The 12,451-nt window shown below is 41.3% G+C and overlaps 1 protein-coding gene across 3 annotated transcripts in view; it reads right to left on the bottom strand.

The window, feature by feature from the left end:
* Kif13a (kinesin family member 13A) overlaps positions 1–12,451 on the bottom strand; it is a 175,132-nt gene extending 162,681 nt beyond the window's left edge. For all 3 annotated transcript variants that reach the window (XM_013503818.1, XM_013503819.1, XM_005403395.2), the window contains exons 1-2: positions 12,362–12,451; positions 12,063–12,153 (exon numbers count right to left, since the gene is read on the bottom strand). In XM_013503818.1, coding sequence (XP_013359272.1) covers positions 12,063–12,153; positions 12,362–12,416 — 146 coding nt within the window. In that variant the 5' untranslated portion in view covers positions 12,417–12,451. The remainder of the gene's footprint in view (positions 1–12,062; positions 12,154–12,361) is intronic.

Raw genomic sequence — 12,451 nt, 5'->3', positions numbered from 1 at the left:
TAACCCTCAGGGCCCTTTACACTCTGCCTCTATGATTCCAGATTTACCTATTAGGAAACCAAGCAGTAGAATCAGATTCAAGCAAGCAGCCTGTCTCCCAAGTCCATCCTGACCACTGTAACATTCTGCCACAATAGTTGATAGTGTTTTATAAAACTAATTATCTATACCCAACTGATGTCTACAGACGCACTCCAAAGGCAAATATAAAACGTCCCTTCACCCAGGGTAAAAGCCATGGCTCACACTTCAACTGAATTCTCTAATCTGAAATCCAAAATACTCCAAAACCTGAAACATTCTGAACACTGACTGACACAACGCCAAAAGCAGAAAATTCCACACCTCATCTTCCCTGATGGCTCTAGGTTCAAGCTCGGTGTGGTGACTGATGCCAGTAATCCCAGCACTCTAGGAGGCTGAGGCAGAAGGATCACACGTTCAAACTCAGTTAGAGAGAGAGACTCTCAAAAAATAAAAAGCGCTGAGGATGAAGTTCAGTACAAAGACCCTCAGTTCAATCTCCAGTATAGCAAACAGAAGCAAATGAGCAAAAGCAGCTGTACTAAAAATATTATGCAAAATAACCTTCAGGCTATGTATATAAGGTGTATGAGAGACATACTGTAAAGTTTTAAAATTTTATGTAGGCTAAGTTTTTAAAACTTGGTAAGAGGTTTTTGTTTTTGTTTTTGTTTTTGCAAATGGGAAAGGGACGGGAGATGGAGGAAGGTGGGAGGGGAGCAGAGGAGATAGGAGAATTAACAGGTACTGTGCACATTTACCAATTCCCAACAATGAATGTGGTAATTATGTACTGCAAACATGTACTACTAAAAATTAAAACTGGGCTGGGGATACAGCTCAGCGGTGCAGTACCCGCCTGGCAAGTATGAGGTCCTGAGTTCGAGTCTTAGTACCAAAAAAAAATTTATATGGACATTTCAGTATCAAACTACAAAAAACGAATATGTAAACTGCCAGTTAAAAAATTTAATATACACAAAAATAAGGGAAACTTTGGTCAAATTCTTTCCTCCTTTCTATTTATAGTGCTGGGGATCAAACCCAGGGCCTCTGCATATTAGCTAAGCGCTCTAGCCCTGAGCTACACTCTGGTCAGTTTATAAAGAAAAAAATCCCACGGTGATGATTTATTGTATGCATGGTTTGAAGGACTGAGGAGACCAAGAACCTGGAAACTCTTGGCAAAGGCACAGGAGACTTCAGACAGCAGGGACATCCAACTGCACTCCAGTTCAGGAACTTCCTACGGCAATGTTTCCATCAACGCCCAGGAAAGGAGAAAAATCAATGTGTTAAGTTTTTAGTAAAGGTATGCTCAGCCAATGGTTAAATTCTGAGATTTTATCTGTCCTGCTATTGTGATGTTAAATTGTCCTTTATTTTATTAAGTAAGGTACCAAGACTGAGTGGTATTTTTGCTTCAGTGTGTCTTACTTGGCACATTTAAAAGAAGTTGGAAACAGTTCACTAAATTTTTATTTTTACTGGCTTTTTTTTTTTTAATTCTCAAATCTAGGAACCAAGGAGCAAGGATAGCTAGAAGTCACTTTGGCAAAACCTAGTTAAATAATAACCTCTCAAGAACTTAAGAAAAAGTAAGTCCCTTAGAAGTAAAGTAAACCAGCAATTTTGGACAATGTACTTCTACATAATTTGCTAGCAAAATGTAGCCCAAACTGTCTTCCTGGAGAAAGAAACAGTACTCTACGAAAGCCAGCAATACAGTCGTACCTCGGTTCAAAAACTTTTCCACAACTCTGGTCGCAAACTGAGTCAGACAAGAACCGAATCAAATTTAATGGTTAGGTTCAGTGTTGAACTTATGCAGTAAATTTGATAGGGTTCTTGTCCAGTTCAGTTTACGACCAGAATGGTGGACAGAATTGAGTTACCACAGTACTTCAAGTCCTCAAAAAACATGAAGCGGCATTAGCATGCTAATGTTACCTATTTGTACTGTAATACTCTGCAACTCTAGATCAAAAGAGTAGATGTTTAAAACTGAATAAGCATGCTCGAATTTAACACTGTGATCTTGATAAACCTTCCCTACCATGACACTACTCCCTGCCTGCACAGAACACCAAAACAAGTCACTTTAAGGATCTTTTTCAGTGTAACTACTAACCCCTTAGGTCCATCACAATTTGTATAGTGAATGCTACATTTTAACTATATAAATGGAAGTAGTAAGGAAGAATAAAAAGGGCAAGCAAAACCAAGAACTCTATTCCATTTAAAACCTTACAATTTCAAATGTTCCTGTTACAACTCCAAGCTCAGCTGTATTTCTTTCCACATTCCCTACTTGACTGAGATTAATAAGATAGACACAAAAGCACCAATTGTGAGGGCTTGTTTTATTAAAACCCAGAACAGAACATAAGTGTATTTAAAGGCCTGTTAATCTTTTCTTTTCAACGAACTACATGTGACTCTTGTGTGTGTGTGACTCTTCCAAAATTTAGGATAAACCTCTTCCCAGCCTGCAATAGAAGGTCTGTGGTTCACTTCCATTCTGAGGGTCCCCCAGGGCCCAGCCTGCGGTCACTCTTGGAGGGAGTACAGTCAAGGAAGTGCCAAGCTTCCCTTCCCTCAAAGGCTTCCTTCCTGCCCTTATCTTAAAAAAATAAAAATAAAAAAAAAGGCCTGAACTTCTCCCCCAGGGGATATGGCGAACAGCTGCTTCACGCCTCTTCTGAAAGCAGCAAAGCTCACCACACCTACAGACTAGAATCTGAATCAGCCTTCACATTAAGGGGAACAGGGCACAAGGCAGAGTGGACACACACACACACACACACACACACACACACACACACACACACACTCACACCCAGAGTTCCTCCCACAGTGGAAGGTAGGAAATACTGGTGATCAGCGGGAGTTTGGCAGGGTGAAACAGAACCCCCAGAAAGAAAACAAGCTGCTCAAGGAAGCTTTTTGCTAACAGGTCTGGAAATGTCATTTCTCCAGGCTTCCCCCTTATATGATATAAAAAGAGCTGCATGCCTGTGAGGGCAGCTTAAACATCACTGACACCACCCCCTACAAAAAAAACCCAACTGCACATAATGAAAACGACCTGAAAGGTCCAAATCAAACGACTTTTAAAACGTCAAACAAAGGCAGGAGGCCCCTCAGTAGCCTCGCTGATAACGACTGCAGATATCTGGAGCCGAGACTGTCTCATTTCACCCACACCTTTGTCTCATTTCACCCACACCTCTGTATCAGCTACCCCTCCACTCCGGCTAAGCCAGCCTCCCAAGATCAGCCACCCTGCTCTCTCCAGATCTCCTATGTAAATTAAAATGCAAGCCATGCACCCCTCAGAAATGTTACCTGCGCACTCTCTTTGACTCAACACTGTATTCTTAAGTATCGTCAGGATAAATCTGAAAGTTAGAACTTGAAAACATACCTTACAGATTATTTAGTCCAGCCCGCAATTTCACAGAAGCAGAAGTTTACGGGTGAAAGTGATGCATTGGTGGCTAATTCAAAGACACAAACCAAGTCAGTGGCAGAACCCAGTGGCACCCCAAATTCCCATTTTTTCTACTATACCACGTTTCTTTCTCCACAGCCCAGAACCCCAGGGCTCCCCAGGGGTCACCAGTCCCTTACAGGACCTCAAGCAGGGAAGGAAACGTGCTTCTGGAGAAACCTGTGCTTCCCAACATGTCAGTGTCAGGGGCAAGGACAGGCCCAGCACCTAGATTATTTAGGTAATTCCCTCTGCCCCACTTTGAGTAAAAACAAATGGTGGGTGGCACTTTAATTACATACACCTGGCAGCAGAGCCTTTATGTTGTGAAACTAGGCTTTAAACCCAGTATATTAAATTAGGCCAGTGGTTTTCAAGCTTGGCTACTCATGAAAATCAAGTGTCAAGCCTGTGTGTAAAGCAAGACAAGAAATAAGTTTAATTAAGGCTTTCTGATCTGAGATAGTGGTTGAAGCTGGTAACTCTCTTGGACATTCAACCAGGTTAGGCCTTCAGATGGCCTTTGCCCAGATGGTGCGAAGCGAAGTTGTATCTACTCCGTTCTGTCCAAATTCCTGACCCACCGAACCCTGGGGCATAATTAAGTGGTTGTTTTAGGCCACTAAGTTTTGGAGTGGGTTATTAAGCAACAACCATACCTGAGACACCTGGGAAGCTGTGTGACAACCAAAATGTCCAGGTGTATTACAGGCTGATTAAGCCAGAATCTCTGGGGTGGAAACCAGGCATCTATTTTGAAAGCCTCTTGAGTGATTCTACTCTGCAGCCAAACTGAAAACCATTGTCCAGACCTGCACCGTTTAGTACAGTTCCCACCTTCCATGTGTAGCTGCTTACATTTAATTAAAGTTTAAAATTCAGTTCTTAGGTCACATTAGCCACACACCAAGCATTTAATAATCACATAAGTCTAATGACTGTCATAACAGAGAATGGAAATAAAGAACTTCTCCATCACCACCAAAAATTCTATTAGACATTGCTGGTCCAGATCAGCAGTTCCTCAGAGTTGGTCCTGAGCTTCCCACATGAACATCATGAGAGAACGTGACGGAAACACAAATTTCCAAACCCACTTGAGGGCTCCTGAGTCAGAACCTTTGGTTATGGCCTTCGAGATGATTCCCATGCATATTTGCAAGTCAGGCAGAAACGGGGTTGGACAGAAGTTCTTGTTGCTCCCCCGACAAAATGACTGTTCTCTGTCTCTCTCATGCAAGAAGTATTGACCTTTAATTTCATTATACTGAAAGTGAATTGTTTGTATTATTATATAATTTCAAAGATAAATTTCTGTATCAGCAATCTTGAGAAGAAATGCCTTTCAATTAGTAAGCAAAGGACTCTAAAAAGACGATGTTATGTAGGATCATCAAGAAAAACAATGTCTTAAGATATAGAAAATATTAAAAATTATAAAACTCCCCAGATTATGTTCAATTATTAAACTTAAAACTGTGAAAGCTATGGAGCACGACAAAATATAAATGGGAGAAAAGCTAAACACAAAACTGTTACAGAAAATATTTAATACAATGTTATAGAGGCAGCGTCAAACCTAAGGGAGGAATTACGAAGCACTGATGCTACAGGCCTGGCAGGACAATGCCTCTCCTCTGCCTCTTCTGGTTTCTGCCATGTTCCTTAGAAGTTACATGGGCAAAAACAAGTTAGCGTGTTGAAGCGATTTTTTCAAAAAAAAGATACAACCATGCTTTGATATGAAAAACTCACCGCAAAGACGATTTGGTAAAAATAGTTCTACTTATCAACAACTCACTGAATTGCTCATCTCGTATTAACGTGAAATCATCACTGGATTCAATCAAATGCCAGGGCTTGCACTGGAAACTCTCAGGTTCTTGTCCTCCTAAATGTCTACAAGGGTTCTCCTTTCTACTTTTCCTTATGAACTTTAAATTTACAATCAAATGGAAGGATTATGCATTTTCACAAACTAAATTTTAGAGACCAATGTGAAAACCTGACTTGTCTGCGTGTCTGTGTTTGTGTTTAGCTTCCATCTAGTCTTTGAGTGGTAAAATTCCTAAATATAGTAATTTCCAAGGAAGGAGTTCTTTTTACACTTGTAAATATAAGTTTTCAAAAATAGTTTATAGAATGAGCTTCCTTTAAAAGCGCTCCTAAATCCCACAACTTGATTGTTTTAACATGTTTTTGTACAAATTTCAGTATTACTTCCTTATTCAGAGCTCTATCGCCAGTAAATTTCTTACACTGTCAAGTTACAGAGTAATCTTTCTGAGTGTTTTGGTTGATTTCTCTGCTATTTTGTTGCCCTCGCAGGTAATGTTCTGAAAACTCCTTTAAATTCTAAACACATAAACACCTGCTCCTTTCACTGTGGGGAAGATCTAAGAAAGGGTAATTTTGCTTCTACAATTCTGAGAAACCTGTGTCTTCAGGATGCCTACTATTTTAGAGAAACTTGTTCTGTAAAATTTCTTGAAGATATGAGCACCTGGCATGGGTGACTGCACTGCCAGCCAAACAAGTTTTCCACGGAGCTCCCCTTGATTTTGCCAGAACAGGCTAATTGGAAGGTCTGGTATCATTCTGAAAATTTCTTGAGCCATTTTCCCCAACCCAGTAGGCACATACCTCTTAAATGAAAAGGGCAAAAAGCAGTTTTTTAACTAAAATGCTCGCAATGGTGACACAAAAAGATTAAAAGTTTTACACACACACACACACACACACACACACACACACACACTTTGCCCTAACCATAAGTCATTGTCTTCATGAACATGGGTAACTGTAATTCTGGCATTTATCTATGTTCTTTCAAAAAAGACAGTAAGTTTTACTTTAAGTTTTACTTCTATTGCCACAAGTTAAATGGAAAAGGGATTTGACAAAAGTTATAAGTAATATAATAATAACTGCAGAGGAATTTACAAAATATTTTTGTGTGGTGGGAACTGTTGAACATAAGCATTGAGAACACAAAGATAAAGCTTATACAAACCCTGCCCTGCAGGAACCTCACAGTCTAACTGCTGCTACATCTGAGGAAGATAAGATACTGGGACAATGTCTTTAAAAAAAATCAACACTAAATACTGATGCAGCCAAAATTACTATGAAACATGAGGACAGAAAGAATCTGGGTGTAGGGTGGAAAGAGATCAAATCAAAAACTAGCACTACCAGTTCACCTTAGGGAGTAAGTAGAGAAATTCCTAAAGAATAAACTAAAGCCACTAAAGGTGGTTACTCTGGAGAAAGAAATGACGAGGAGGTGTTTCTGTTTTGTTTTTTGTTTTCACAACCTTTATACAGTGACATTACACTCTAAGCCAGGCACAATGCCTGTGATCCCAGCACTCGGGAGGCTGAGGCAGGAGGACTGCCCCAAGTTTGAGGCCGGCCTGGGCTACAAAGTGAGTTCAAAGACAGCCTGAACTGCATAGCAAAACCCTGTCTCAAATTCTCAAGGAAAAAAAAAAAAAAAAAACTACATTATACTTTGTTTACACTGGTTTAAAAAAATTAGAGCCCAAACTCACCTAGTAAACCTATATTTTTCAAATAGTAAGTCTGTGACTCATTAGTGGGTTATAAAATCAGCCCACTAAGTTATAGCCATCATTTTTTAAATTAATTAAAACAGAAAACCATAGAAAATTTTAAAAAATTGCATACACTTAAAAGCATATTTCCATGAACTTTTATAAAACCTTTATACACAACCCACACGTTCATAACATAAAATGTAGACTATAATCAAAATAATTTTTAAATCACCACTTTAAACTGCATTGCATTATAATGGTTACTCTTATTTTTAAAAGAGATTTTAATGTAGTTTTCTTTTAAAACAAATTGAAAATGTTGACAGCTAATATTCCATTGTAATGCTCCTTAAAATCCCACTAATATCAGGCCTGAAGAATGTACATCCCAGGATTAGTGAAACCTAAATATTCTTTGCTTTCATATAATCAAATCTTCAATAAACCCAAAGAGTAACAACACAGAAAACAGAGTTCAAAGTCCCCAGAATTTCATAATGTGCAATATTCTTGTTTCTTACGTGATTTAATCTTTCTAATTTTATGTGATTTTCATTAATATTTAAACTTTCACTCCGGACCCCTTCTGTCTCTTTCAGACAGAAGCTTTCTTTCCCCAATAAATATATTCTTCTCTTAACCTCCATTGTTCCTCGAATTCATTCTTCAATTTTAGAGAACACTAAATTTTAGAGAACTTCAATTTTAGAGAACATTTGTACTGGACATCTAGCAGGTTTGGAGTTTCTTTCCTCTGTATCACTTGGAGGTCTTCCACCATGATCACTAGGAGATGGTAAGAGTTTGTTTTTGTTTCATAAATTCTGGATTGGGACTCGTTTAGGTAATAAACTTCTGGCCAGGCATGGTGGTACATGCCTCTAATCACAGCACTCAGGAGGCTGAGGCAGGAGGACTGCCAGGAGTTCAAGGCTAGCCTGGGGCTACATAAGCAAGTTCAAGGCCGACCTGAACTACATAGTGAGACCCTGTCTCAAAAAACAAAAACCTTCAGGTCTACAGAGACCCTTTAACTGAAGGAACCACCCTAGCAGCCTTTGGAATGGAAGGCGATGACAGCTTAGAAATAAAATCTTGCAACACACAATGCAGAAACTAGAAACTATGCATGCATTCGACCAACTGGTAGCTCCCTTTCACTGGATTCCCCCCCACCAATACACACTGCAAAGTATACTGCACACTTTGCGGTATGGAAAAAATGGGCAGGAAGTTAAAAAAATTTGATGTCTTTTTACTAAAGCCCTCTATGTGCTGAATATTTTCTTTTTACTTAGGTTTAGTGCACATATTACTTCGGATGCTAACTTCACCATTGACATAAAATAACAAACTCCCACAGAAGGCAAGTTCCTTTATGTTCTTCACTTACCAGCAGTTAAAAGGATCAAATCCATAACCCGATGATCTATATTTTTAAAAACCACCAGTGTCATCCATACTGGATATAAAGAATGGAGCCAGTAGACTACAGCCTGAGGGCCACACCTGGCCACTACCTATTTTTGTGAATAAAGTTTTATTGGCACATGGCCACACCCCCTAAAAAACCATGAATGAGTCTTCATATACTAATGTTGAAAGACACAAAAGACATTTTTTGACTATATATAAGCAAGATACACTCATTTGTATGTGTGTATGTGTGCATATGGATGCACATGAGTTTGGTGACGTTTTTGGTGAGTTAAGAGGATGGGGAAAGCAGGAGTGACAGCAAAGGTGAGAAAAAGGCTCTTCGCTGTATATATTTCACTCACTTGGGCAAAGCAGGGATTTTCATTCCACCCCTAACCCCAAGCAAATTGCTTTGCTCCCACTTCCTACTCCACACCCCATATTCAAACACACATAATCACCCAGAGGTAATTTGAGGCAAATGCACTTTCACTTTCCTCAACAAAGGACTTTCATCCCATCTTGCAAAAGTGAATCCACCCCTCGGCACCCACAAGACCAGCACAAATGCTCTAGCCTGTCCCTGTGGGCAGCCAGAACCCTGGGTGGCTTCCCCTGCCCTGCTGCATTGCTGCCATCACAGGGTGATGATCGCTGAGCTCTGGCAGTGTACCAACCAGTCCCTGTGCAGGGACGAAGTTCCCGCCTTCAGGAAGCTCAGAGCTTCAAGGCTGAGAAAAAAGAGGCTCTCCAAATAATACAGTACATGTAACAGCAAGCGTATATACCTGAGAGACTGCTATGCTGTATTATACGTTTTTCCCTCTTTCTTCCCACAACTCTCAAAAGTAAGAGCCTCTGGCGCAAGCACTGAATCTGCAGTTATCTCTGGATCCCCTGTGCCAAGCATGGTACTCCCATGAATGTAAATGTCTCCTGAGTAGCAGTGCAATGGAATTTCAAGAAACAAATCATACTGGACTTAGTATTTCATAATGGTGAACACATATACGTGTCAACCATTAATCTGGACCTATGCATTGTATTTTAATTCTAGAATTTCAGCACCAAAACAAACATCTTTAACCTCAGAAGCCTAGTCCTCACTATGCAGTCTTGGCATTGATTCGATAAAGAGGGAAAAATATGAAAGCTAAGTTTATCTGTTTCTTTTCCTGGAAGTCAATATACTCTCATTTGTTTTTACTGGTACGATGGAACACATTCATCCAGCAACTCTGAATTTCTATTCATGATTAGCACCTTGGTAATTTTTTGGAACATTGAGAAAAAAGACAGTAATTTTTAATTTGGCACAAGTTTGCCAATATTTATTTAAGGACCTCTTATATTTCAAGCCTCGGACTTCTAGGTATGAAAAACAGTAATATTCTCATTATTTGACTCATTCACTCTTGCCCTACCTTGAGCTCTGTCCTAAAACAAATGGTAGAAATGAGCAGCAAATATAACATGAAGGAAGCATTGTTGCAATTAATCACCCCAAAGCCCAAAGGAGGAATTGTTTCTATTTTGAATGCACACTTGGTGTAAGGAAAAGCTCCCTAAAGAAGTATGAAACCGAGAGGCATAACGGACATCAAAATGCACACGGTGTCTCTATCTCTGCAAAGATAGTAATTTTAATCTACAAGCAGCAAAGATGTGTTGATTCTCCTTACTTCATCTATAAACAGAATGACCAGAACAGGCAGAATCGCACAGAAAGGGCCCACACACCACACAGAGAAGCAGATCTGTGAGAAGGCCAGAACAAGACAGCACCCCCATTTCAATGCTATTTTTATAGCTCTACATAAGGGAATATACCAATAAGCAAGCCAACGGGTAAATCCCAAAATCGCCACAAAAACCTTTACTTAAGAGACTAACATGGCAGCCCTAAAAATGATCCACTGATTATTTAGCATTTGGAACCAACTGTCCACAGTTATAAATTCTATCCAAACTCCACAAAATTAAATCTGTATCTCTGCACAAATGGCAAGGCTTCAGTAGCGCTCCTCGCGTAAGAGTGACAAGAAGCAGGTGCCAACCGGCAAGGAAAACAGAAGCAACGGCTACAAAACAGAATTTTAATGTTCTACCTGTTTCCTAGACTGCTTGAAGAATCTAACCCAAAAAGATTTTTCTGAACTACAATGGGGGGCGGGGAGGCTTTAGTGACTAATTTAATCTTCAAATATTTGAATTTACTCAACAAGTTCACTTATTATCATGAAATATACTATCCACACTGCGATAGATGCATCTAGAAATACAGTATTGTAAAACCATATTTTAATGTATCTAAGGACACTTGCAGAGGATATATCCATTACTAAAAAGTATTTAAAGCATCACAAATGAAATTTAGCTATGTCATGTCACTATAAGAATCCACTAAAGGAAGCAGAATGTTTGCAAAGTAGATTTAAAAATGTGAGGCTAGACACAAAAAGCGAAGAATCCCCAACCTTTACTCTTCATAATTGCATCCCCCAATTTAGCAAATGGTGCGGGAGTACCACGTGATTATAGGACGCAAACAGCTGCCCCCTTTAGCAATAAAGTAACAAGCCCTGCTTCAGAATCTCCAGTGGGGAACAATCTCTGAAGGGTAAAATTACTACACTGTAGCTCATCAATCAACAGGTGATTTAGAAAGGCTGTCATTTTCAGGAATTAATTTTGTAGAATCTCGGTTTTTCTTTTACATTTTTTTCTTTTTAACAAGCCACTGCACTGCCTCGTTGAATGAATTCCAACCGATTTCTTCTGGGAGCTTACCAGAAAAATGCCAACAATTCAAATTATTTTAGGACATTTTCCCATACCGTTGCATGGAACAGAGCACAATTAAGAAGGATCCAACAGTTACCACTTTTCAAATGCAAATATGTTGCCATCTAGTAATGCAGCCTCCTTTAAACATCCCCTCGGCATCTGTACAGTTCAGGGTACTACTTTTGTTTCCTTGAAAATCAAAATTCGCGCATTACATTCAGGCATTATCTCAACTCAGCACCAACAAAAAAACAGATTTTAAGTGGGCCAGCCTGTGCCTGAATCTGACAAATCTGATTTGCGCCTCCCTCCCTATCTTATACACAACGTCCCTGAACAATTCTGCCAAAGGAAGCAAACGGTGAAGGAAAAAAGTCAGAGGCGCTGAGTTCCACGAATAAGGACTTAGCCTGGTCACCTGGCCACTCCGGGCCTCAGTTTTCGGATCTGTAAAATGTGGCCACTGAACTAGTCATTCCCAGGGTTCCATCCGGCCCTCTCGCTCCCTGGGTGGCCCGAACCCCGCAGGGGACACAGCTGACTGGTGCTGGCCCTGGCCAGGGTGACCTAACTGACACCGCTCTAGATGGGAGGGGACAAGGGGGGGGGCGCCAGCGGGAGGAAAGGAACTTGGACTTGCAACAGCTCCCCGCGGGAGCGGGCGACAAACTTGAAGCCGCCCTCCTAACAATAGGAGAGCGCTCTCCCCTTTTCCTGGCTCCAACTTGCAGCACGCCGCGAGGTGGGGTCCTGCCACCGCCCTCCCCGAGCCGCTTTACCTTTCTCCCTGCTTGGTGTTGGAGGGAGGAGGGTGCAGGACCGTCTGGTTCCCTTCCATCTCCACCACGCACTTGGTGTTCAGCTCCAGTTCTGAAATCACAGGGCACGCGAGCGCTGCAAAGTCGAGCATCCGCGCCCGCAGCGCCGGGTCCCCCGGAGGCGGCCGAGGCGGCAGCCGGCGCCCCCCACCCCGGGCTCCCGGGCCCCGGCCAAGCCCCGTCCCGCCGCCCCTGCAGTTTCCAAAGTCGCCCCCGCCCTCCGCCCGCGCAGCAAGGGAAACGAGCGGAAAGCTCCTCACCTCGTCGGTTCATCGGCCGGACCCGGACGGCAACTTTTACCTTGGTGTCCGACATGTTGGCGGCGCCCGCTCGGCCCGAGGCGGCCCCTC

Source organism: Chinchilla lanigera, unplaced genomic scaffold, assembly GCF_000276665.1.
Source record: "Chinchilla lanigera isolate Chin_1 unplaced genomic scaffold, ChiLan1.0 scaffold00082, whole genome shotgun sequence".
In the NCBI taxonomy this organism is placed as follows: Eukaryota; Metazoa; Chordata; class Mammalia; order Rodentia; family Chinchillidae; genus Chinchilla; species Chinchilla lanigera.
Note: the sequence above shows the minus strand (reverse complement) of the source record. Positions and strands in the feature narration are given on the sequence as shown.